General features: G+C 36.3%; 1 protein-coding gene across 1 annotated transcript in view; it reads right to left on the bottom strand.

Annotated features, from left to right (window-relative positions):
* AGPS (alkylglycerone phosphate synthase) overlaps positions 1 to 26014 on the bottom strand; it is a 123780-nt gene that overhangs the window by 37769 nt on the left and 59997 nt on the right. The window contains exons 11-13 of the mRNA XM_014546238.1: positions 18900 to 19027; positions 6886 to 6937; positions 3228 to 3304 (exon numbers count right to left, since the gene is read on the bottom strand). Of these exons, the coding sequence (XP_014401724.1) occupies positions 3228 to 3304; positions 6886 to 6937; positions 18900 to 19027 (257 nt within the window). The remainder of the gene's footprint in view (positions 1 to 3227; positions 3305 to 6885; positions 6938 to 18899; positions 19028 to 26014) is intronic.

Genomic DNA, 26014 nt, shown 5'->3' with positions numbered 1-26014 from the left:
GGTGAGGGGCTGAGGGCCGTTTTCAGGCTGGCCAAGCACCCTGGTGACATAAGCTCCCAGCCTCTCCTTTTTTTCTTTTTTATTCTGGGATTTATTTACCTTCTATAATTGAAACTTTGTTGCCTTTAGCGAAGGCCTGCGGAAAGCTTGGCTTCCTCCATGGCCAGGGGCAACCCACTCCTGCTCGCTCCAGCTCCGTGGCCACGGCTGGCTGAAAGCAGGTATCTGGGGTTTATTTACCTTCTATAATTGAAACTTTGTTGCTTTCAGTGGAGCTCAGAGCCGGGCCGCGGCAGGCGGGGAACCTTGGCTTCCTCCATCCCTGGAGCAAGCCAGCCTCCTGCTCGATCCAGCTCCGTGGCTGCCGGCCGCCATCTTGGTTGGGTTAATTTGCATATAGTCGCTCTGATTGGCTGGTGGGCGTGGCTTAAGGTGTAGTGAAAGTATGGTCAATTTGCATGTTTGTCTTTTATTAGTATAGGATAAAAGCCTAATATGCAAATTGTGCCCTTGGGAGTTCGACTGGGAGTTCGATCGTTTGCTATGATGTGTGCTGATCACCAGGGGGTGGCGTGGAATGAAGGAAGGCCCTGGCCAGCAGCTGGCAGCTGGGGAAGGGAGGCCCTGGCTGGCAGCCTGAAGGCCCTGATCAGCCCAAATCACTGGCCTGGCCTAGGGACCCTACCCGTGTACAAATTTCATGCACCAGGCCTCTAGTATACTAATAATTATGTAAGGTGTCAGATGGGTGTGAGATTTATTGGGATGATCACATAGATATGTAATGTTTAATCACTGGGATGTACACCTGAAACTAATATAATAATGTATGTCGACTGTAATTGAAAAATAAACAATTATTTAATTTTTTTTAATTGAGCTTTGGAACTTTACATGGCAATCAAAAAGAACTAATGCACGTATTCAGATCATCACAATAGAATAAAACTATGAAAAAACACTTCACTTCAAAGTATGCCTCAGTGTCAACTGTAATGACTTACTGATATGTAAACACAACAAATAACTTATAAGAATTATAATTATAATAAAGAATCCAGTAAAACTACCAAAATGATAGAAATTAATAAATGATATAGGGGGAAAGTAAAAACCAACAGCACCCTTACATACTACAATAACTTATTAAATAATATTTTCAAAGGAGCTCTTATCTATAAAATTAAAATATAAAACAGCTAAGAATAACCTAAAAGAAAATATATAATTTCATTAGAAAAACATGTCTATAAAATATGTCATATGTTCCTGAGTGCATAAATATTATAAAACCTGTCAATTCCTGCCCAGATTAATAAACAAGTTTATCTTAATCCTAATGAAAATCTATATGGACTTTCTAAAATAGTGAAGAGTTTTAAAATTTTTTCTACGATAATAAACTGGTAGGTAACAGTGATAAAATTCCAAAAACAAGACCTACAGCAATTAAATTCATTTACTTTTTTAGAAACAAAAGCTAATTAAAAAGAATTTGATACATTTAAATGGAGTTTATTTCTTGGAAAAGTATATAAGATGTCTTGGACATGGCAAATCAGTATAAGAAGCAGGGATTAGTTAATGGTGTTTTCACAACTGGTTACCAATTGGGAGAAGGATCAGTAAAGATTAATTTAGGTCTATCTCTCATTATAAAATTGAAAAAATTCAAATAGTAATAAGATTTTTAAAAAATTTAATTCCCATTTAACAAAATAGCAAGAGAGAAGAAAATGGTCCTAATCATAGTTCTGAAGGAAGGCTTTTCTAAGCTTAGAAGCAATTAAATAATCACAGAAAAATATATAAAAACTAGAGGCCCAGCGCACGATTAAATCGTGCGTGTGTAGAGTCCCCTAGGCCTAGCCTGCCATCAGGGCCATGTCCGCCGCCCTGTGACGCTCTGCCGATGCTGCCGGTGCCCCGGGGTGGGGGTGGGGGGTGGGGGTGAGAGGTGCTCCAGCACCTCCTGGTGACCGGTTGTTTGGTTATTCCACCATTACAGCGTCATGACCACAGACCTTTTATGATATAGATTTGAAACTTTTGTGTACCAAAAAGAAAAACCCTTATTTGAAAAGGATTCACTGACCGGGAAAATTATTTACAACATTTATGACAAAGGCATCTCATAATTCCATTACTCAAAGGACACACACCAAAGCACCAAGAAAAAAAAAATGAAGTTGCCACCCCTGGAGAAATAACCATATACAACTAATGCACACAAAGATCATATCTAGAAAATACAGGAAAATAATCAGTCTCATTGAAGTTTTAAGAAACAGGATATTTAGAATATAAAACAAAAATCCCACTAGCAACAGCAAGGATGCAACAGAAAAATGGCACATATGTATTGCCAGAGGTAGTGTAAGCTGGTATAAACGTTTAAAAAAGGAATTAAGCAATCAACAGGTTAAAAAAAATCTACACTCTTATTTCACTTCTATATATCTACAATAAAGAAAAAATTCAAACTATAAAAAGTGTTATATGCATGAAATTGTTTAATTCAGTGTTTTTTTAGGAACTTCAAATCTGAGAAAAAGTTTAATTTCTGAAATTGAATGCATCATGGATTTACTTTGATATTTATTTCAACATGAAAAATCATTATGAAATGTACATAACAACATGGAAAAACATACTTAGAATAAGTACCTGTAAGGGGGAGAAGACAGGAAACAAAATCAATGAATATCCTAAGCATTAAAATTTTAGCATTTCATAAAAATTCTTACCTTTGTAATATAAAACTTTTTTAATCCATCCAAAAATGATGTAAAAATAGAGGAAACCTGAGGTTTAAGAGCATGGCCTAAGAAGAAAAAAAGTATTTTAAATTAATAACAAATTCTATGTTTTTCAGAAGATCAAGAGGCTACTTTAACTTAGTATACTAAAAGAAAGGTGAATGTTTTCATAACCTTAATTTTTAAAACTTCTGGTTATAGAAAACCTATTGGTATGAAGATCTACATCTTTTATCTTCATCTCCTTTCAAAAGTCACAATTTTCTGTTTACAAAACCCCTCTTTGATTGCTTTTTTTTTTTTTAACTCAAATTACTCTATATAATTAATAGAAAAATCATTATGAAATGTACATAACAACATGGAAAAACATACTTAGAATAAGTACCTGTAAGGGGGAGAAGACAGGAAACAAAATCAATGAATATCCTAAGCATTAAAATTTGAGCATTTCATAAAAATTCTTACCTTTGTAATATAAAACTTTTTTAATCCATCCAAAAACGATGTAAAAATAGAGGAAACCTGAGGTTTAAGAGCATGGCCTAAGAAGAAAAAAAGTATTTTAAATTAATAACAAATTCTATGTTTTTCAGAAGATCAAGAGGCTACTTTAACTTAGTATACTAAAAGAAAGGTGAATGTTTTCATAACCTTAATTTTTAAAACTTCTGGTTATAGAAAACCTATTGGTATGAAGATCTACATCTTTTATCTTCATCTCCTTTCAAAAGTCACAATTTTCTGTTTACAAAACCCCTCTTTGATTGCTCTTTTTTTTTTTTTAACTCAAATTACTCTATATAATTAATACACATAGTTTAGGTTATCTTTTAATGGTGCACTTTATTCATAGTAAAATCACTTCATTAATTTTTATTTCATTAAGAGCACTGAATGGTGACTCGTTTTACTTTTATTTTTTTAATTATGCAAAAACCATTGAGAACTATAATCAAATATTAAGTCAATATCACATTTAAGGTTGTTTCTTAATTAATTCTTAATTCATCCAGAATTCTTGGCATAAAAACTAGTAATTGCTTCCTTAATCACACTCAGAGAATTAAAATTGCCAAAATAATATAAATGGTGTCTCAGAGTCTGTTAAATTCATCTTTGCCCACAGATAGAGCTTAATTGAGTGATAGTCTTTTACTGATCTCATTGTTTTCAGAGTAGCAACATCTTAACTCTCATGACTGTTACATTTAAGAGTCCTGCATCTGGCCTTAGTGTTAGGAGACCAATTCAGAAAAATGAGGTGTACCATTTATATAGAATTTTTATAAAGAACTTTAAAGCCTCTAGTAAATTTAAATTATCTCCAAATAAAAATTTTATTTTTAGAAAAGGCTTTAAGGTTTTGGGATTTTGTTTGTGTTTAAAGTATGGCCCCTTCCTTAAAATAGGTACACACAGCAAACTAGTTTTTTGGAAAACAAACAAAAAAATTTTCTGGGGAAAAAACTATTACTTATAGTCTATTTTTTTTAATAGAGTCTGAATCTGTAATATTTATTACATTTTTATTTATTATAATAGGAAAGTGCATTGAGTAAAAGAATAGCTAACATTAAGTCTTCACCAGAGGCTAAGAGTTAGATATCATGCTATAACGGAACAAAGCAAAACACAACAAAAATGAAAGGCAGATTGGACAGAGATCAACCTAGCAATCTTTCTGAGCTCTTGGATCACAAGTAAGAGGTTTGTTTGGGGTTTTATTTTCCTTTTATTGTAACCTGCCAGAGATGCTTCTCTAGCATAACCAGTGCTTTAATAGGTAACATTTCTAGCATTTATAAAGTTATAAATAACATAGCAAAGAATTTACTTTCTGTCACAAATGGAATTCATCCTACTTTAAGAATATTGGAAACATACAAACATATATGTGTGAGTGTGTATGTCGTGTTCTTGCAAGAAACTGAAATTATATGTTCTTCAAACAAGACTCTTAATCCACATAATCTTTACACAAAGTATGAGGACCCTAAATATTACTACTCTGATGTGAAATAATGCTTAAGGAAATATGTTAATCTTAACACAGTATAATGTCCATTATCACTGGTGGGAGGCAGTCACATATATTCCTGATACTGAGTTGATGTGATAGCTTTAAAGCATATTATTAAAACAGTGATACTAACTTTTAAGTGGGTCAAGCATTAGTACTAATTGAGCATATTATCTTTTACTTATACTTAGATTAACGTTGACTATTAACCTGATTACATTCTAAATACATTCCAGCTATTTATTTTACCTTTTATAGGAAACAAAGTAACTAGTTTCCAAATTTACTAACTGGACAGTTTAATTAGTAAATATGTTCTTACAGTGTCAATTAAATAATTTAAAAGGATTTAATAAATATCTATATTTCAAATAAGTAATTTGAGACAGTGGAACAGATACAACTGGGTTCAAATTCAGCTCTACCACATATGACTTGGGAGTTGGACTGAAATTTTAAGCTTTTGAGTAGTTTGTAAACTAGGAAGACCATTTTGAGGAACAGTTGTGAGGAGATACTGGATAAATTGTGCTACTAATACTGGGCTTAATATTAGCACTACGCTATGTGCTATCCAAGATTTGTTTACCCTCTTTTTGCTAATTTGATGATTAAGTCAGTCAACATGTAAGTGCCTGTTATGTGATAGGTTCAAGAAATATAAAAATGAATGAGAATATCCCCTAAATTTGACAAACTTTAGTTTACAGGAGAAATCTGTAGGTCATTTCAATATACTCAACAATATGTATCACAGTTGCCTCAACATGAGCCCCAAGGGGTTGGGGATCAGACCTGAAAACCAGGTACATGCCCTTGACCGGGAATTGAACCCGTGACCCTCTGGTGCGAAGGCCAACACTCTAACGACTGAGCAACACTGGCCAGGACAATTAAGTTTTTATATAATAACCATTCTTACCTAAATTAAAATCTAAGCTACTTTTAGACAGAACTTTTAGAAAGGCCTATCTTAGTCTTTATATTTGTTATTGAGCAATCATTCCCATAATTTCATGGACTATTTTGAGGATACTTAAAGTCTATAAACTTAAATCCCAACTAAACTGATATTTATGAAAATTATATAGAAGCAATAAACTATAATTGAAAAGATGAGAAATTGTGTCAGAAAGTTTAATACTTTAAGCAAAACAGGGAGAAAAAGAAACAGTCAACTGCTACTGAATTCTCCACCTAAGTATTCCAAGGGCACCTTAAATATAACCCATTGCAATGCCTTTTCCCCCCAAATCAACATCTCTTCTAGACTTATTCTACCAATCCAATCAGTCAAATGAGAAATCCAGGAGTTGCCCTCAATTCTTACCTTTCTTTAACCTTCTATATCCAGTTGGCAAGCTGGTCTTTGAAAAATCTATCGCTTACTTTCTATCTCCATTGCTGCTACCTTGACCAAGACCCCCAACGTTTGCCTTTTGAGCCATTTCAACTCTTTCTCCATGCTTGCACCATTCTAATCTATCCTGCAGAATGCTAGCAGAATGAGCTTTCTACAATGTAAAGTTGATTTATTTTATTTCCTCTACAAAGAAATCCCTTTGCTGACAAGATAAAATTTAAACCTCTCCTGCAAAGCCCTAGTCCACCCATCCAGTTTTCTCTTGTAACAACTCTCACCCTAACCTCTATTTGAGCCACACAGGACTAAAATATGCCATTAAGGTTTACAATTTCATATTTTTGCTGATAACTGAACAGATTTGGTAGGAGAGAGGGGAAGAGACCATCTCAGGGAAATTTCTATTCATCTCCTAAGATTTACTTAAAAAATCACCCTCCTTTAACAAGCCTTTCCTATCTCTTTACACCGACTTCAAGCAAAATCAAGCAAGCCATCAACCAACCCTCACTTGCACACCAGGGTAGCCAGTGGTTTTCTTTCATAGAACCTCCATCACGCCTACATCCATTCATTTATATACTTGTCTGTCCTCATTAGACAGAGAGCTTCCTGAATGGTAGGAGCTATGATGTTCATCATTCTAGTTCTGCACTCTGTAATCTTCCTGGCACATACTGGTATTTCAAAAATTTTTGTTACTTAGTGAGCAGATTTTAAAATCACCATTTCTTTCTTACCAAACTGAAACTGCAGGTTGTCCATGAGGCGAATAGATGCAGGAGCACATCTCTGTTTTAAAAAGGAAAAAATGTGATACAAATTTAATAAGGAAAGAAGATAGACAGGTAATATAGGAATGTCATCTTTCTTCATAGATAAGTCTAGGAATTGTTACTCTTTTTATCCCTTCTCATAATCCATAGAAAAACTATCAGACAGTATCTAGAATTCTAAGATCTTTCAAGATTATTTGTATGAAAAAAGCTATAAACTTTGAGGCATAAGATTATGTATCTAAACCATCTAAAACTGCACCAGTGTCATGTCTACTTTGGCACACAATAAAAGCTGCAAGGGAAGAAAAACAAGAAAAGCAGATATTCATATTCATTCTGTGATGCTAAAACATTACAATACAAACACTAGCAAGGTTTAAATTAGCTACAACTTTCCCACAGAATTAAAAGTGAGCTGCACCCTAAATGGGATTTTATTTTCTAGGCAAATTGTTAACATGGATAAACTGCTACCAAGAGGTTGCTTTCAGATAAAAGAATTTTGATAAATGTCATGAACTTTTAAAACATTTATCTTCTGAGTATTATCATCTATATAATAAAGAGCCAGGGTCGTAAGGACTGAAGGCTGACTGGGGCTGCTACAGGCACCCAACCCAGCACTGACTGCCTAGGGGGCTGCGGATCAGGCCCAGAGAGAGACCCGCAGAGAGAGAGGCAGGGTCTGATCCATAGCCTCTGTATCAGCCATTGATCAGAACTTGCCTCTCTTTCTCTCCTAACCTGGCCAACAGCCGCACCTCCATTTCTCTCCAGGCCTCCACTGGGGCTGCTGATCAGCCCTGCCTTTCTGATCAGGCCCCGTTGATAGGCCCAGAGACGCTGAATGGCATAGAAACTGACCCATCAGAACCAAATTGGCCGGCAGAGGAGGGCAGTTGGGGGCGAGTTCAAGGCCTGCAGGGGAGGGCAGTTAGGGGTGATCAGACAGGCAGAGGCAGTTAGGGGCAATCAGGCCGGCAGGGAAGGGCAGTTGGGGGCGAGATCAGACCGGCGGGGAGGGCAAGTTAGGGGTGATCAGACCAGCAGGGGAGAGCAGTTAGGGGTGAGATCAGACCAGCAGGGGAAGGCCATTGGGGGTGAGATCAGGCCGGCAGGGGAGGGCAGTTAGGGGTGATCAGGTAGGCAGGCAGAGGCAGTTAGGGGAGATCAGGTAGGCAGGCAGAGAGGTTAGGGGCGATCAGGCAGGCATGCAGGTGAGTGGTTAGGAGCCAGCGGTCCCAGATTGTGAGGGGTGTTCGACCCCACAGGGATCAGGCCTAAACCGGTGGTAGGACATCCCCCGAGGGGTCCCCGACTAGAGTGGGTGCAGGCTGGGCTGAGGGAACCCCCCCTCCATGCACGAATTTCATGCACCGGGCCTCTAGTTTATCAATAAAATTTGTACCAACACAATATTGAGATTTATGGGAATCACTCAAACTTAATATACACCTTAACTGTGTGTTATGACATTTTTGCTATTACTTGTTTTTAACTGGACTCTTAATTTTTTAAATAATTCATAGGACACATTTTATTCTAGCCTGAAAAATGACTAGATTCTTATTTTCAAATCTATACAACTTATTTACTCAGCTTTGATACTAAAGGTGAGATAATTCAATCTATATTAAAAAGTCACTGACAAATCTAAAGAAACAATGTTAGATAATTTTATAATCACAGCATAAAATAACCTTGAATTTTATAGAATCCTATGGTTTCCAAGTTGCTTTCATAAATCTTTACTTAATATAAGAAAACAACCCTGTCAGTTCCCCTTTTTACAGGTGTGAACACAAGAACCAGAGAGATCAAAAGACTTCTCAGAAGTAAGGTGCTAATTAAATAGTAAAGATAGAACCAGAATCAAGCTATCTTGACTGCTAGATGAGCAATATTTCAAATACACCACAGAGCCTCCAAAAAAATCACTTAAAACACATGCACACACAGTTTTAAAGTTGTATTTGAAACAAAATATTACATGAAAATGATCTTATTTGATATTTCCTTATCTTATTAAAAGTATATAGTTATGCCTTGGCCAGTTTGGCTCAGTGATTAAAGTCGGTCAGCAGACTAACGGGTCTTGGGTTTGACTCCAGTAAAGGGCATGTACCTCGGCTGCAGGCTCGTTCCCAGGCCCCAGTTGGGGCATGTGTGGGAGGCAACCAATCGATGTGTCTCTCACATTGATATTTCTCTCTGTCTCTCCCCTTCCTTTCCACTCTCTCTAAAAATCAATGGGGAAAAAATATCCTGAAGTGAGGGTTAACAACAAAAAAGTATCTATACATATAAAGAGGTAATATGCTAATTGCCGTTACAGTGTCCCAGTAACGACCAATTTGCATATTGATGCGCGCACAGCAGGAGGTGGGCGGCCAGTGCCAAGTTCCTGGGGTTCTGAGGAGAGTGCCTGACAGGAGCCCGGACTGCGAAGAAGGAAAAGGAAACAGCCATGGGGAGCTCTTCCAATTCCTCTGCACAGACACCCTACCCCAGCCCCCACACCCCTGGGGGGACGGAGAGGCTGACCGGACGGGGAGAGGACCCAGCCTCGGGGGTAGCTGCAGCCTGCACCTCCGACTCCAATCTCTTCCCCCGCCACCCCCGCCAGGGGCACCCACAACAACACGCTGGTGACCACCCGTCAGCGCCCCCGAGGCACCCAGGGCCCGCGGCCTGCTGCTGCTGGGCCCCCCTCTGCCTTCGCTGGGGCCAGGCACGCCTCTCTTGCCTACAACTCCAGACCCAGGTGGAGGCAGACTTGAGCAGCCCCCCAGGGTCAGACCCTTCCCCTGCCCCGACAGCAGCAGTGCCGTCTCCACAGCTGAAGCGAGCTGAACCTTGGTGGGGGCGCGGTTAAACCTGCCCTCCTCTTTCTGTTATTAATAACTAGGTTAATTACAATGGTGCCAAAACTATCAACAAAATTAAAAGACAACCTACCAAATAGGAGGAAATATTTGCAAATCAAGTATCTGATAAGGGGTTAATATCCAAAATACAGTAATTCTTCCTCAACCATTATACTAGTATATGACAGTGGTGGTCCCATCTATACTAATAAAAGGGTAATATGCTAATTAGACTGGGCGACCTTCCGGGTGGCGGGGCCGAGGCAGAGGCAGTTAGGGGAGAGCAGGCCGGCAAGGGGGTGGGGGGCAGTTGGTGGTGAGCAGGCTGGTGGGGAGGCAGTTGGGGGCAAGCAGACCGGCAGAGGGGGCAGTTGGGGGTGATCAGGCCGGAAGGGGGGGAAAGTTGCAGGCGATCAGGCCAGCAGGCAGACTGGTTAGGGGCGATCAGGCAGGCAGGCAGGTGAACGGTTAGTAGCCAGCAGTCCTGGTTTGTGAGAGGGATGTCTGACTGCCGGTTTAGGCCCGATCCCATAGGGATCGAGCAGTTGGACATCCTCCGAGGGGTCTCAGATTGGTGAGGGTGCAAGCCAGGCTGAGGGATACCCCCGCCCCATGCACGAATTCCATGCACCGGGCCACTAGTATAGTCATAAAAAATCTACTATCTCAGTAATGTCAAACATTGGTATAAAGATATCTTGGTAGTTAGGTTAATGCTTCTAAAAATATTACCAGTTTCCAAAATACCAAAGGAAAATCAATTTTCCTAAAATGTTTTATTAAAATAGGCATATCAACTTCTAACAAAACACAGAAGTCTGATTAAACCAAGTTTCTTTTCTTCATAAAATAAAATATCATACAACATACATATTTATGTTTTGGCTTAAGTACACCAGTAAAATATGAGAAAGCATTCAGAGCCATTCTGTCATTATTTTTTAAAAACCCTTTTAAATTCCTAGCAACAACCTGTAAATTCCATCTCCTACTGCCCAGATTCTACTTCACCTGTATCTAAATAGCAGGTGTTATTAATGAAAACAATCAACATTGGCAAACAAACATCAGAAAATGGGGGAAAAGTATATAACATTTAGTATAGTAAATGTTTAGTGGAATTCAATCTCTGAAACAACTAAAACACAATATGCAGGCCTTGACAAAAATCTTAGTTTGACAACACTATCCACAAAATACATTGTGAGGACAAATGGAATAAACTGATTATAGAATGAATATTAGATGGCATTAAGAAACTACTGCTGATTTTCTTAGACATGATAACAGCATTGTGGTTATAAAGAACATCTTTCTTTTTCTTTTTTTTTAGGAGAAATATTTAGTGGTCAAGGGTCATATAAAGCATGCAACTTAATTTCAATGGTGCAGAAAACATATACAAACATAAAAAATAGAGCAAAAAGTTACAAATTAAAACGTTGGAAAAATAAGTAAGAGAGGCTTTAGGTTACTTGCTACATATAGCAACCGATATTCAATTATATTTAAGTTGACTGCTGAGTAACGTAAACTAGTCAGTCACTCACTGTTTCTATTTACACTAAGGCAGAGTAGATGGTTATAGACTTATATTATAAAAAATATTAAGAAGCTAAAAAACTTTTTTGTATCTAGATAATATTAGTTTTCAACACTGATTTTCAAAAATTATCAAAATCAAACCAATAACTTTAATAAGTCTCATGTTTTAATAGTGCTGCACATTTTGAAAAGTCAGTATATGGAGTTTTCCAGTTACTGTTACAAGTAAATTCTCAAGTAAAGCACTCAATTAAAAAAATAGCATCTATATTTCTTTATGATCCTCTGTAAATTGATAATTTGTACATCATTGTACATTTTTCTAAAAATAAAAAGCAGAAAAGGTTTAAGAGTTTAAATTAAAAGCTGTCACTACAGAGTAATTAAATAGAAGTTCCTATAAAAGACCAAAATAATGTTACAATAACTTAAAAAGAACAACATTCTGGGTTACTATATCTATAATTACGATTAGGTTATGTTTCAATTGCTATGAAAACTAATTTGGTAGGTTAAAAACCCTCAGAAGATTTCCTTTAAAAGTTAGAGACATCACACGTTCTGAGAATCTGGGCTCTAAATTCACTCTCATGCTATGAGTGTTCCATAGAAAAGAAAAGGGGGAAAGGGTCCTTGAGTTAAAGTGACCCCTGGTGGTAGGTGATTAGAACTAACATGAGAGGGAATATTTTTACCAAGTTGAATGGTGAGTTAATGATACATTCAGGGGATTTAAGAAACACTCGAACAAAAATTGCTTATTCGAACTAAAGTTAATGAAGAAATTAATTTCTTTCCTACTATGATAAATGTGCCCATGCCAGAATCTCTAATATCACCTGACTTGGACCTAAAGTGTACTTAGTAAATAATCTGAAAAGATATGAGGAAATGATAGTTATGGACTAATAAAGAAATATTAATATCTTTGTTTTATCTGAACAAATTAGAAATAACCACATTAGCCTTAAAGCAGGTGTATAAAACTAAGTCAAATTGCTGGAAATTTCTTCCTTTTAATGATGCTATAAACAGGAATTCACTTAAATATGTAACCTGAAAAAAAAACCAAAAAAACCCAATCCGATTAGTCTTATTTACTTAGAATTCTCTGAACTAACTTAAAAAGCAACAGATTTCTCAATCTAATAATTTTCTCTAAATAGTTCCTGTAAAAAATGCATCAAAAGATTTCTGAAAATTTTATGGAGCCAATTCATAAACTCTTGCCATAGAAAAAAAACCAGAACTTACAATTCAGATGAGACGCATTTAAGGTGTCTTGTAACACATTTTAAATGTCTGCAGGATTTCTACTGTTCTGACTTCATAAGAATAAACCGTAAAATAGAAGCACTAGATGGTATTTCTGTATCTCTGGTATCATGGTTGAGGAATAAATCATCTTTGAGTTGAAAAAGATTTGTTTCTTCAAGGAGTAAAACAAACTTTCTGTGCAGATTCTAGAGCAGCCCAAATTTCTGAGCCATACGACTATTCTGGAGAGTCTACTAATCTCATACAGTATCAGAAGTCAATGCTTCAAAACCAAACCCCTTGTACATAGCTATACACAAATTTAAACACTGAAAAATATATAATAGGCAACATCCTTAGTGATTATTAGACAAAAACCATGTCTATTTAACTTACATAATATCCATTGTACTGTGTTGGATATAAAGTTAAGACCTACTATCACACATAAAAGACATGATAATATAAAATTTGAGTTAAAAAAATATGTGAAAGAATTTTATTAATGCAAATTTCTAGATATAAAAGCTTAAAGTGAGGCAGAATTAGTTCTTCCCCTCACTAATCAGAATTGGCAACACAGATTAATCATATCATATTTAAGGCTACTTGTATAACTGGTCCTATTTGAAATGACATACTGGCTTACAACTGGGAGTCTACATTGTAAACAAGAACTTTTTAAAATAAGAATTATCTCAAGTTGAAAGAATGAAATAATGCATTATAGAGTAGATACTTCCCTCCTCTTATATTGAGAGAAGGGCCAAAAGTTAATGCCTAACAGTCTCCCAAGTCATAATTTTACATTTTCAGTTTAGTAAAGGTATAATGACTTGTTCTGAGTAGCTTCTGGTCAAGAGCATGTCTTATAACTGTCCTAAAGTTTAACATATTTTGCTGGGTAACAGAGTAAATCCAATTAACCAACATATGGCTATTCTCTTTGCTTTAGAGGAAGAAATGTATGTTTTCAAAAAATGATTTAAAATAACAATTCCATTTTCTACATGTAACAAATTACTTCTCAGAATTACCACTGAATATAAAGTTTTAATTATTTTATACTACAAATGCTAAGCCTTTCCATGTATTTGAACCCCTCCAGGATAAATCATGTTGGAAACAGAACAATTCAGAATTGAGGTATATTAACATTCTGAGGTGTCAGACATAAACTATGTATATTTTCCCATATTATGACCTATACTCACTATGAAAAAAACACCCTATCAGTTTAAAATTATTTAATATAAAAGTGATGGTAGGTAGAAAGGGCTACCCTTGTCAAAAGGTAGTGACAGAAAAAATTGCCTTCTAATCTATATTTCTAAAAACCTAATTCTTATACTCAGAAAGACAGTTTTTGGAGTACTGCATACTAATCCATGCCACATATACAGGCAGTGTTTCCTCTTAATGGAACAACTGTTCATCTCTCAATACCATAGGGCATAACTCCGAAATTTTTATTAGGGGGAGAAAAAAACACACCAAACTTCAAAAATTGCTTTAGATCTTGTTTCACTGTTTTCCCTTCAATTTATTTTTAAACCAACAATAAAAGAGAATAAAATATTATATCTGACACTGCTCTTGTGATTAAAAAACAAAATTTTCCCCCTTTGGAGAGGCTTTAGTAAGAATCTACTTTCTGAGAAAGTCTTAAAAGTCACTTACCCATCTGAGTAAAGATGGAGATTATACTGGATTGCCACTTATGAGATAAAATCACATTAATCTTCCACTAAATCTTCCTTTCTAGCTCCTCACAAGGTAGTGAAGTATTGAAAGAGGAAAATTCCTCACATGGACAAAGATCAGATGAGAGAGACTTTAGCAGAATCCTTCCACTGCCAGTATAATGTTGCTCAATTTATTTCCTTCAGTAAGAACAGTTATGAAAATACACACAGAGCCCTACTCTATTTGTGAACAATCACATATGCTCCTTTCCAAAAGATATTCATCCAAAATAGTTTCCCATTTCAAAGTCTGAAAATACTGCAAAATGGAAGTGCTATAAAATGACAGTGAAGAATTATAAGCAGCCAACTCATTATTCAATCAGGAATTTGGCACAATCATAAAGCATGTACCGTCTATTTTAATGGATCTTAATTCCTCTGCTATCAACTGAAAATCCAAATTGCAGAATGAACAATGAATAGTGCCAAAATCTGGTAATTTTCTCAATTTTTCTGCCTGAAAATACTCTTACAAAGCAGGGAAGCACATACAGTAACATTCTTGACATGTGAGATTTGTACATTCTATAAACTATTATGTAAATGTCCGTATGCTATAATGCTAGCATTTATCCATTTCCAGGGAAGGTAAACAATAATGCCTCCTTATATGTGCATTGTAATAGGAGCAAAATGTGTAACTTCCCCCAAAAGTGAAGTAACTTAATTGTTTCTTTCAGAAGAGCAATGTTTTTTAAATTAAATCTTTACTGTTGAAAAGTATTACATATGTTCCCCTTTTCCTCCCATTAACTTCTTCTAGCCTGCCCCTGTCCTCTATCCTAGGCCTTCACCACACTATTGTCTGTGTCCATGGGTTATGCATATATGCATACAAGTTCTTTGGTTGATCTCTTCAACCCATTCCAGAAGAGCAATATTTGAGAATAAAATGTTACCTATCTAGACTTTTTAATCTGTTTCAAGTAAGGCAAGCTTTCTAGTCACATGGTATTTACCTCTAAAAATTGTCTATTATTAAGTACAAAACACCAAATTATTGAAACTATAGACTGAAAGGAGCTTTCTTATCTGCTTTTTAACCTCAGGATGGCACTTTCTATCAATTATCATTTTATTTATTCCTAGATAATTCAATATAATTCACTGTGTGAATATTCAAAGCGTTTCTTAAAACAAATTAAAGGACAATTTTTACTGGCTTATGTAAAGAGGAAGGAAAATTTCATCCCTTGCTTTTCATTAGCAAAAGTAGTTCTTCTCTGTTACTATCAGGGCATATAAAATTGTAACAAAAATGACATCGATTGCACCAATCATTTATGTTTAAATTCAACATTTCAACTGTAATAAAATTATAAACTTAAGATTTTGATACACTTGTACATTTTTTGCATTAATGAAACCTAGATATATTTACATGGGAGTATTTGAAATGTGAAAAACCAGATGGAGCACTCAGAAATGCTAAAAATATGTCTTCCTCTACTCCAAAGACCATATAACAACATTAAATCTGTGTTCCATGGAGTGGAGATACTGTGCAGGGGCAGAATTGGCCAACATAGACTGAATGTAACCTACTTGAGATATTTTATTAAAAATATATACAAATCAGACTAGTTTTATAAATTGTATAATTATTTTAAAAATATAATTTGGCATTTATGTTTATTTTGCTATAAAATATTAAGGCAATAATGGTAAATTAAAAAGATGTCATTCAAAACTTGAACAAGAGATAATCTGAACTATACCTTTAATGCTAAAACTTTTGGGGGAGAATAGTCAATCTGGACAAAGATAAAAAGTAAATAAAAATAAAAGTACTTACCACAAAGAATAAATTATAATACAAAGTAAAAATACTAGAATTAAAAAATTATTCATTAAGGAGGATTTGAAATAACAAGAAAATATAATCTATTATGGATTAGCTTCCCATTTTTCTAGGTATTCAGAGGCAAAACCATAATGCTTTGCAAGTAGCTCTTTTATTTCTCAACTAGAGACCCGGTGCATAAAATTCATGCACGGTGTGTGTGTGTGTGTGTGTTTGTGTGTGTGTGTGTGTATGTGTGTGTGTGTGTGTGTGTGTCCCTCAGCCCAGCCTGCACCCTCTCCAATCTGGGACCCCTCGAGGGATGTCCAACTGCCCATTTACAGCCGATCCCGGTGGGACATCCCTCTCACAATCCAGGACTGCTGGCTCCCAAACGCTTGCCTGTCTGCCTGCCTGATTGCCCCCTAAACACTCCCCTGCCAGCCTGATTGACGCCTAACTGCTCCCCTCCTGACCCGATTGCCCCCAACTGCCTTCCCCTGCCGGCCTGGTTGTCCCCAACTGCCGTCCCCTGCAGGCCCGGTCCCCCCCCAACTTCCCTCCTCTGCAGGCCTGGTCGTCCCCAACTGACCTCCCCTGCAGGCCTGGTTGCCCCCAACTGCCCTCCCCTGCAGGCCTTGTCCCTCCCAACTGCCCTCCCCTGCTGGCCTGATCGCCCACAACTGCCCTCTCCTGCTGGCCATCTTGTGTCCACATGGGGGCGGCCATCTTGTGTGTGAGAGTGATGGTCAATTTGCATATTACCTCTTTATTATATAGGATACCTGTAGTATCTTAAATTTTTTCTTGGTAATTCATCTTAGTTTATTTTTTTGTTTTATTTTTAATTGAATTTATTGGGGTGACATTGGTTAATAAAATTATATAGGTTTATCCTTGACCTTTAAGTGATGCTTTTAGTGTAAGAACACATTTGAACTATAGTGCTTATTGCTCAGATATTTACCCCTAACACTTATCTTCACTCCTCCTTTATTTAATCATTCTACTTTTAAATATACTGTTACCATATCATTATTTTAGCAAACACATAGCATAATACTATCTGTCCCCAAAGTTGTAGTAAATTAGGAGCACTTAAGGATTTCAACTCTTAGTATTCATTTATACTTTAACCCCACCAAAGTAACCTGCCACAGTTTAAGAATGTTCATTCCAGGACTATACTTCTTTTTAAACTCTCCCCTGCACCCAGGAGTAAGACCATCAATATTAAGGGGCCTATGACCAATTCTTGATGGGAGAAGCAATCTAAATGATAAGTAACTGAAGCTACTTGAAAATTATAAAAATTATCCTTGTTAACTGTTAGATTAGGTGAGAAGTCCATAGAGCTGATCTTCCTAAAAGTGGGAAACTTAGAAAGAATGAGTGTCTCAGAAAGTAAAACTGGGTGCATGGAAACGGTAAATATGTGGGTAAATATAACATTTTTTTGCTTATCTTAAATTTCTTTAAAACATTCATAGTGATCCTTTTGGGATAGTTGGAAGATAGGACTCTTCACTACTTTCCATTTGAGTACCTTATAAAGTCAACAATAAATATCGAGTACTTGATAGGTAAAATCCTATTGCCTTATCAGATCCTCCCTCCACTCTGCTCTGGAGAACTGCAGGATAACCTATGATAGGTAACATTAGAAAACTCCATTGTTGCCCTAACCGGTTTGGCTCAGTGGATAGAGCGTCATCCTGTGGACTGAAGAGTCCCAGGTTCAATTCCGGTCAAGGGCATGTACCTTGGTTGCGGGCACATCCCCAGTGGGGGGTGTGTAGGAGGCAGCTGATTGACGTTTCTCTCTTGTCAATGTTTCTAACTCTCTATCCCTCTCCCTTCCTCTCTGTAAAAAATCAATAAAATATATTTTTTAAAAAAAAGAAAACTCCATTGCCCTCAAGATTCTAGTCCAGTATAACTGAGGTATTAAAGAATTCCAGGAGTTTGGAGAAAGCAAGAAGAAGGTGAAGTATATTCCCTTAACTAGGTCCTATTAGGAAATGTTGAAATAAGAATTTTTCACAAACCATTATAGTTCAAACAATGAATCAAATGCCTAAAGAAATGCAAGAATTTCCACACTGATACACTGAACTAAATAAATAAAATTACTTTGCATTACCTCATCTTTTAAAACTCTTGAAAAATATATCCCTTTTTTTAAGGAGAAAAAAAAGGAAATTCTTTTATGAAATATATTATATTATGCTATACTAAATTATAATACTTAATTTAAGCTATAGATTAGGTAATATTATAAAACAAAGTAGGGCCTGGTAGCACCACATTCTAAGAATTGATCAAGTTTAACTACTTATATGTAATTTCTAAATGTCTGGGCCATTAATATTCAGCTGTTTATTTTAATTTCAACAAATTTCTTAAGAAAAATTAAATATTGCTTCAATTCATAACAAACCATCTTACTCAAAAATAACTTAAGAAAACATAACATTAAATAAAAGGCAAAGTCATTAGAAGCCATTAACCCAAGTATATTTCTTACCTTGGCTTAAAATTGTATAACACTTTAAACCAAGAAGTAGGTGTATAATTACTTTAAAAAAATAGCAGCTGCACTTAAAGGGATAATTTTACAACATTACCATTTCACATAGGACTGAGTAAAAAAATCACAAATATAACACAATAAAATATGAAAATTATATGTGACATATAAAAATCAATTATGCAGTAGAATTTTAAATATAAGTATATATGTGTGGGTTTGTTTTTGTTGTTTTGTTTTGTTACCTGTTTTGCAATTTCTCTTAAACAGGCTACTCCTTGTTCAAAATTAGGGAATGCTACTGAGCCATACTTTTGATATTCAGGGACTGGTCTGATTTTTATTGTAGCTTCTGTTATCACACCAAGAGTTCCTGAAAAAGAAGGGGGAATAATCCAATATGTCACATGCCAATTTTCTAAATCATATTTAAATCTATTTTATCTATTTATTCAATTAATTTATTCTATTATTCATATTTAAATCTATTTAATCTATTCTGTGGGAATTCTAGAAAAACTAAGCAAATTTTCTAATTTCTAAGAAGTTTATAGAATACATTTTTCTTGGTTATATATAAATATTTTAAAACATTTTTAAGGTTACCTTTCTCCAAGAAGGGTATTTTTAAATAGTTTTATGCCCAACGGGCATGGCTCAGTGGTTGAGCGTCAACCTATGAACCAGGAGGTCATGGTTCAATTCCGGTCAGGGTACCTGCCCGGGGTTGTGGGCTCAATCCCCATGTGGGGCATGCAGGAGGCAGCCTATCAATGATTCTCTTATCATTGATGTTTCTATCTCTTTCTCCCTCTCCCTTCCTCTCTCAAATCAATAAAAATACATTTTTTAAAAGTATTACAACTTACTAAAAGAAAAAGATATTTGAAAAGCAACAGGTTTTTGTATCTTATATGCATTCATGCCTATTTTTACTGTGAGAACAATTTATTGGGGACAAAAAGAACTTTCCATGAGCACTTAAGATGACAGAATTAGAGAAACCATTACAACTTGCCTTTTTTTCTTAAGAATTCATCCAAGGAAAAGACAAAGGCAAAGGAGATGCCCTTGTATGAAACAAAAAACCCCAGATATTTAATAGACAAAACTTTTCATAAATATATAGCACAAGAGGACCACCAATGAAACAAATATTCTTTTCTTTCTTACATGGAGGAGTGGGGGACAAATCAGAGAAAATAAACAAGTTAAATGTAACTACATGATCTATATATCTATACTACAATATTTGAAGAGACATGGTTAAAAATAATTGTATTCACAAGCCAAGCTTTTCAAATCAGTGGTTTCTGATGTACTAATGATAAAAATTATTAATACTATTAGTAAACTGCGAATTATAGAAAAAGGAGTCAACCGGTTTGGCTCAGTGGATGGAGCGTCAGACTGCGGACTCAAGGGTCCCAGGTTTGATTCCGGTCAAGGGCATGTACCTTGGTTGCGGGCACATCCCCAGTAGGGAGTGTGCAGGAGGCAGCTGATCGATGTTTCTCTCTCATCGATGTTTCTAACTCTCTATTCCCCTCCCTTCCTCTCTGTAAAAAATCAATAAAATATATTTTAAAAAAGAAAAAGGGAAATTTTTGAAATTGTGGAACTTCACTACAACACTTGAAATAAATGAAAAGTATTACAAAAATCAAAGCTCCAAATAAATTTATAATATACCTAAAATAAAATGTCAATACATAATACAAGATTAAAAAGTACTAAGTCAATAAAAAGTAAATTATATTACATTAGATCACATATAGAGGAGATTTCCTACTGAGGTATCAAATATGGCCCTATTATGACATGTAAAATCACAAAGCTCTGCAATTTTGGCCCAATTATATATTAAAAAAAAGATATATCTTGTCCATTTTAAAAGATAAGAAAAGTGATTAGATTTTCTTTTATCATCTTTTTTGAATTATAATTCACAGACCATAAAATTCACCCATTTAAAGTATAAAATTCAATATATGCAACTTCATTAACCATAATCTAAGTTGATTTTTATCACACCAGAAAAGAAACCTATCAAACAATCATTCTCTATTTCCCACTCCCTACTCCCCTGACACACACACCACAGCCCTAGACAACCACCAATCTATTTTCCATCTCTATAAATTTTCCTATTCTGGACATTGAATATAAATAGAATCTTAAAATATGTGGTCTTTTAACTGGCTCCTTTCACTTAGCAGGGGTGGGGGACTTTTTTCTGCCAAGGGCTATTTGAATATTTATAACATCATTCGGGGCCATTCAAAATTATCAACTTAAAAATTAGCCTGCTAAACATTTTATTAACTCACCCCTAAAGCCTTGGCAGGGCCAGACCAAATTATTTCTCAGGCTTTATACAGCCCATGGGTTGGACATTCCCCACCCCTGGTTTAATCGATCATGCTTATGTAATGAAACTCTGTAAAATAGCAGAAAATGTGGTAAAAGGTAATTGGAAGGACATAGGTAAACTTACTAGAGATGTCAGCAAAACTGTAGGTCAGTTAATTTGCCTGGGTAGGAACAGTGGGGATACTGGAAGTCCTAGGCCGTGGTTGGCAAACTGCGGCTCGCGAGGCACATGCGGCTCTTTGGCCCCTTGAGTGTGGCTCTTCCTAAGCCTTAGGAGTACCCTAATTAAGTTAATAACAATGTACCTACCTATATAGTTTAAGTTTAAAAAATTTGGCTCTCAAAAGAAATTTCAATCGTTGTACTGTTGATATTTGGCTCTGTTGACTAATGAGTTTGCCGACCACTGAGCTAGAGCAATCAGGCAAGAATAAAAAAGGCATCAGAATTGAAAAGGAAGAAGTAATAACGTCTCTATTTGCAGATGACATGATCTTATATATAGAAAATCCTAAAGAATCAACAAAAAAGCTCTTAGAACTAATCAATAAATTCAGTAGTTACAAGATACAAAATTAACATACAAAAATTAATAGCATTTAAATATACTACCAATGAATTTTATAAAAAACAAATAAATTGATCCCATTTACAACAGCATCTAATACAATAAAATACTTAAAAATCAATTTAACCAGGGAGGTGAATGATCCTTACTCTGAAAACCACAAGACATTGATAAAAGAAATCAAAGACACATGTACAGTAAATAGAAAGGTATCATTCTTCCATGTTCATTTATTGGAAGAATTAATATTGTTAACACGTCAATACTAGAAAAAGCCATCTACAAGTTCAATGCAATCCCTATCAAAATTCCAATGGCATTTTTTACAGAAATTAAAAAAAACAAACCACCACTCCTAAAATTTATGGTTGTGGGAACCACAAAAGACCCTGAACAGCCAAAGAAATCCTAAACTGGAGGTGTAACACTTACTAATTTCGAGCAATATTATAAAGCTATAGAAATCAAAACAATATGGTATGGGCACAAGAACAGGCATATAGATCAGTGATTCCCAAAGTGGGCGCTACCTCCCCCTGGTGGGCGCTGCAGCGATCCAGGGGGGCGGTGATGGCCACAGGTGCATTTGTTTTAACTTTTTTTGTATTACCTTTCTATTCTGAGTTCAATAAATAGTTTCATAATTTGAAACTTCAATGTTTCTAATTTACACCTTTCTTTACTATATTTTATGAAAAAGGTAGAAACATTAATACATATATCTTTCTGTTTAATTGTTATTAAAATTTAAAAAAAATTAATTTCCAGGGGGCGCTGAGTAATATTTTTTCTGGAAAGGGGGCGGTAGGCCAAATAAGTTTGGGAACCACTGATATAGACCAATGAAACAGCACAGAGAACCCAGAAATCGACCCAAGCCATTACACTCAATTAATATTTGATAATGGAGGCAAGAGCATACAATGGAATAAAGACAGACTCTTTAATCAATGTGTTAGGAAAATTGGACAGGTATATGCAAAAAAATGAAACTAGACCACCAACTCACACCATATTCAAGAATAAACTCAAAATGGATAAAGACTTCAATGTAAGCTGTGAAACCATAAAAATCCTAAAAGAAACCATGGGCAGCAAAATCTCGACACTTCTCATAGCAGTATGTTTGCCAATACAACTCCTAGGGCAAGGGAAACTAAGGAGAAAATAAACAAATGGGACTACATCAAAATAAAAAGCTTCTGCACAGCAAAAGAAACCATCAACAAAATTAAAGGAAGCCCACTGCATGGGAGAACAATTTGGCAATGATACATCTGATAAGGAGTTAATATTCAAAATATATAAGGAACTCATACAACTTAACAAAAGAAAGACAAACAACTCAATTAAAAAATGACACTTCTCCAAAGGGGACATAGAGTTGACCAAGAGACATATGAAAAAAATTTTCAGTCACTAATCATCAGAGAGATGTAAATTAAAATGACAATAAGGTATCATCTCGCATCTGTCAGATTGGCAACAAATCAACCATCAACAAATCAATAAATGACAAGTGCTGGTGAGGATGTGGAGAAAAGGGAGCCCTAGTATACTGCTGGTGAGAATGCAGATTGGTGCAGCCACTACAGAAAACAGTGTGGAGTTTCCTCAAAAAAATTAAATATGGAACTGCCATTTGATCCAGTGATCCCATTTCTAGGAATATATCTTAAGAAACCTGAAATACCAATCAGAAAAAATATATGCACTCCTATGTTCATAGCAGCACAATTTACAATAGCTAAGATCTGGAAACAACCCAAGTGCCCATCAGTAGATGAGTGGATAAAAAAGCTGTGGTCATTTACACCATGGAATACTATACAGCAGTAGAAAAAAAGATCTCTTACCCTTTAGGGAAGAACTTATATGCATATATGCATAATCCATGGACACAGACAATAGTGTGGTGAAGGCCTGGGGGTAAGGAGGTGATGGGTGCAGGTTAGAAGGGGTCAATGGGGAAGAAAAGGGGACGTCATTATCAACAAGACAAGCAATAACAAGTATTGGAGAGGTGTGGAAAAAGGGAACCCTCATTCACTGCTGGTGGGAATGTAGACTGGACTAACCACTATGGAAAGCAGTCTGGCGATTCTTCAAAATAATTAAGAACAGAGCTACCATATGACCCAGCAATCACACTCCTGGGTATATATCCAAAAAACTCAAAATCATGTATTCACAAAGATATATGCACTCCTATGTTCATTACAGCATTATTCACAGTGGCCAAGACATGGAAACAACCAGAGTGTCCTGCGAGAGAGGACTGGATAAAGAACATGTGGTACATATACACAATGGAATACTACTCAGCCATAAGAAAGGATGAAATAGTGCCATTTGCAACAACATGGATGGACCTTGAGAACATTATGCCAAGTGAAATAAGTCAGTCAGAAAAGGCTAAGAACCATATGATTTTGCTCATATGTGGGATATAAAACTGAAACTCATGAACACAAACAGCAGTGTGGTGGCTGCCAGAGGGAAGGAGGTAGGGAGAGAAGAGAGTCCTAATATAAGGTGACGAGAAGATTTGACTTTGGATGGTGGTCACATGGTGCAATATACAGATTTTGTAACATAGAAACCCACACCTAAAACCTATATGTTCATGTTGACCAATGTCACCCCAATCAATTTAATAAATAAAATTAATTTTTTAAAATAATTTTCAAATATGTTTTTAAGAAAATTAAATGCTTTGCCCAGGTGCTGTTGCTCAGTGGTTGAGCACCAACCCATGAACCAAGAGGTTCCTAGTTGGATTCCCAGTCAGGGCACATGCCCAGGTTGCAGACTCAATCCCTAGTACGGGACGTGCAGGAGGCAGCTGATCTATCATGGTAGCTCTTACACATCCATGTTTCTATCCCTCTCCCTTCTTCTCTTGCTAAAAATCAATAAAAACATTTTTAAAATAAAGAAAATTAAATGCTTCAATTATTATTTAATATAAAATATAAGTATCTGCTTGAAGTAAATAAAATCTTTCATAATTTAAAAATATACTTTCAGGTGACTTCAAGACAGAGAAGAATGGCAGTCATTTGATTCTGAATCCTCTCCCTCTACTTAACCCCCCAAAAAGACCCCTAAAAATCAATCTTATACTCAAAAATAACAAATTTCAAGGAAAAACAAATAAAACCACTCAGGAACTATACCGTCAGTATTACAAAGAGACAAAAAACAAAACAAAAAAAAAAACATTATGACCTTCAAATTACCTGTAAGTAGAGATTTTTAAAAAATTCCAAAAGACCTTCTACAGCCTTCCAGCTGCTACAAGCTTATAAGAGCAGAAAATAAGAGGAGGCTTAAAAGATTGCAAAAGAGCCCTAACTGGTTTGGCTCAGTGGATAGAGCATCGGCCTGCGTACTGAAGGGTCCCAAGTTCAATTCTGGTCAAGGGCATGTACCTTGGTTGTGGGCACATCCCTAGTAGGGAGTGTGCAGGAGGCAGCTGAATCGATGTTTCTCTCTCATTGATGTTTCTAGCTCTCTATCCCTCTCCCTCTCCCTTCCTCTCTCTAAAAAATCAATAAAATATATATTTTTTTAAAAAAGATTGCAAAAGAAAGAATATAGAGTAGCAGAGGACTTGGAGGAAGCACAGTCAAAATCAACCCCAGAATGCAAAAGTGCAACAGAAATGTCAAAATATTATACAAGGATTGGTAATCCATAGCCCTGGCTATTGGAGGGGTTTGAAAATGGGAGGAACCAGAAATGGCAGCCTTAGAGAAGCAAGGGGCATATATTCAAGGGAGCATCATATTTTGAGAAGTGTGGTACTCCTTGGACATAAAGCAGTGAAGGGAAATCCTATCTAATAATAGACAAACATGGTAATTAACCACACCTCTGACACGCTTCCCATTGGCTAACCAGGGTGATATGCAAATTAACTGCCAACCAAGATGGCGGCTGGCAGCCAGGCAGCTGAAGCGAACAGGAGGCTTGTTTGCTCCAGTGAAGGAGGAAGCCAAGGTTCCCCGCCTGCCGCTGCTGGGCTCTGAGCTTGCACTATAAGCAACTATGTTGCAATTATAAAAGCTAAACAAACCCCATGCTTTCAGCCAGCCGCCAAGCTGGAGTTGCAACAGTGTTTCAATTATAGAAGCCAAACAAACTCAGATTCCTGCTTTCAGCAGCTGAGGTCTCAGAGCTGGAGCCGAGCCTCAGAGCTAAAGCTGGCTCTCCATTCCAGTGACAGCCATAGAAGGTAAATGAATCCCAGAATTAAAAAAAAAAGAAAAAAAGGAGAGGTTGGGAGCTTCAGTCACCCGCCAGCCTGAAAACGGCCCTCAGCCCCTCACCCAGACTGGCCAGGCACCCCAGTGGGGACCCCCACCCTGAAGGGGGTGTGACCAGCTGCAAACAGCCATCATCCCCTCACCCAGG

This window comes from Myotis brandtii, unplaced genomic scaffold (assembly GCF_000412655.1).
Source record: "Myotis brandtii unplaced genomic scaffold, ASM41265v1 scaffold112, whole genome shotgun sequence".
NCBI classification, from domain to species: domain Eukaryota; kingdom Metazoa; phylum Chordata; class Mammalia; order Chiroptera; family Vespertilionidae; genus Myotis; species Myotis brandtii.
This window is presented reverse-complemented; position numbering and strand designations above follow the sequence as displayed.